Source organism: Sminthopsis crassicaudata, chromosome 1 (genome assembly GCF_048593235.1).
Source record: "Sminthopsis crassicaudata isolate SCR6 chromosome 1, ASM4859323v1, whole genome shotgun sequence".
Classification (NCBI taxonomy): Eukaryota; Metazoa; Chordata; class Mammalia; order Dasyuromorphia; family Dasyuridae; genus Sminthopsis; species Sminthopsis crassicaudata.
The window spans coordinates 61,349,815-61,351,945 of NC_133617.1; the positions used below are offsets into that span (position 1 = coordinate 61,349,815).

Consider the following 2,131-nt stretch of genomic DNA (forward strand, 5'->3'; position numbering starts at 1 on the left):
TCTTAATTTGCATTTCTCTGATCAGTAGTGATTTGGAACACTCTTTCATATGAGTGGATATAGTTTCAATTTCAAATGATGAGATTTCTTGAAAAAACTTAATTAAAAAAAAAAAAAAAAAAAAGCAAAAGAGGCCTGTAAGCAAAGTGGAGCAGAGAGAGCATTACAAACATGGAGAACTGCCTGAAAAAATGCCCACAACCAAGAAATGGAATAGCAAAAAGTCCAGTGACACTGGAGCCAAGAGTATGTGGTAGGGAATATGATATTAGAAGACCAGAAATGAAAATTGGGGCTTCATTATGAAGGGATTTGAATAATAAATGAAGGATTTTATATTTAATTCTAAAGGCAATTGGGATCCATTGGTATTTAGTGGAATAAATGTGACAGAGTGAGATCTACGCTTTAGGAAAATTACTCTAATGGTTAAAGGAAGAATAGATTTGAATGAGAGAAATGAAGAATTCAACTTTCTACCTCCCAATGTTTTCCCCAGAAGTAGCAGTGTTTCATTTCAAAGACAAGGAGTCATCCCCATCACTGAGAAGAGGCTGTTTTGCTAATGAGTTTCCTAAGGGCATTTTGTATGTCTTTATTTCTTAGTGTATAGATGAAGGGATTCAACATGGGGGTGACAACAGCATACATTGCTGAGGCAACTGTGGTTTTCCAGGAAGAGTGAGTAGCTGAGGAACTCAAATATACTCCAAACCCTGTGCCATAGAATAAAGAAACAACAGAGAGGTGAGATCCACAAGTAGAAAAGGCTTTATACTTACCCTGAGCAGATGGGACTTTTAAAATGGAAGAACAGATTTGAGTATAAGAGAAAATGATTCCTGTGAGAGGTAGGACGCCCAGCAGTCCAGCGACAATATATATCAAGATATAATTGATAAAGGTGTCAGAACAAGAGAGTTTTAGAACCTCAGCAAGATCACAAAAGAAGTGTGACATTTCATGGTCTTTACAAAAGGAGAGCCGTGTTACCATCAGACTGTGAAGAAGGGAATCTAGGAGGCTTATTATCCAGGAAATCAGCACCAGAAAGCTACACAACCGAGGATTCATGATGGTTGTGTAATGTAGAGGATGACAGATAGCCACAAAACGATCATAGGCCATTGCAGTGAGGAGGAAATTGTCCAAACCAGCAAAAACTATAAAGAAGTACATCTGGACAAGACAGTTAGCATAGGGGATGGCCTTGTTTTTGGTCAAGATGCTCACCAACATATTGGGTATTGTGGTAGATACCACACAGAGATCCACAAAGGATAAATTGGAAAGGAAGAAATACATAGGGGTGTGAAGGTGAGAATCGGAGACAATGGCCAACATTATGAGCAGATTTCCAACCACTGTGACCAAGTATATGCCCAAGAACAGCCCAAAGAGGGGCCCTTGATGCTCTGGTTTCTCAGAAAATCGCAGGAGAATGAATTCAATGAATTCTGTTTGGTTTTCTGGTACTATTGGGTCGACTTTTCTGCTGGGAAAGAGAAGTGAGAAGAGCATGGCATAAAAATACATTTATTCTTGTATCTTAAATGAAAAAACAGCAAACTCTGACTAATTATTTCTAGGTTCTTTCCCTTTCTCTGCAACTTATTGCCTTTCTGCTCTTAGATAAGTCACCATTTCTACATGCAACATAAACATAAGAGTAATGATGTGAACCTAAAAGTCTCCATAGTTCTTTTTAGTTCATACAACCTTTGGAGTATAAACAGCCACTTTTACAAATGAACACCCCATCAAATCATCTCTGAACATCAGTGACCATTGTGGAATAAAGAAATGAATACTATTCCCCAGTTGATCAACAGAAAAACGATATGAACAGGCAGTTTTCTAATGAAGATATCAAAAGAAATTGAAACCATAGGAAAAATGTTCTATACCATTATTGCTCACAGAAATGCAAAAACTCTTGAGTATAACTATACACCTATCAGATTGACCAAAGTGATTGAATAAGAATGCAAACATATTAGATTAGATGTAGAAAAATGGAGTATTAATTGACTATTGGTCAAACTATGAAGTGACTCCACCATTTTGAAAAGCATTTTGTAATTATGCCCAAGAACTTATTAAACCATCTATCCCCTTTGACCAAGCAATT

The 2,131-nt window shown here is 37.0% G+C and overlaps 1 protein-coding gene across 1 annotated transcript; it reads right to left on the reverse strand.

Annotated features, from left to right (window-relative positions):
• Window positions 1–540: 540 nt before the first annotated feature.
• Window positions 541–1,521, reverse strand: LOC141546074 (olfactory receptor 7A10-like). The gene has a single exon (XM_074273624.1). The coding sequence runs from the start codon at window positions 1,519–1,521 to the stop codon at window positions 541–543; it is 981 nt and encodes a 326-aa protein (XP_074129725.1).
• Window positions 1,522–2,131: the final 610 nt, after the last annotated feature.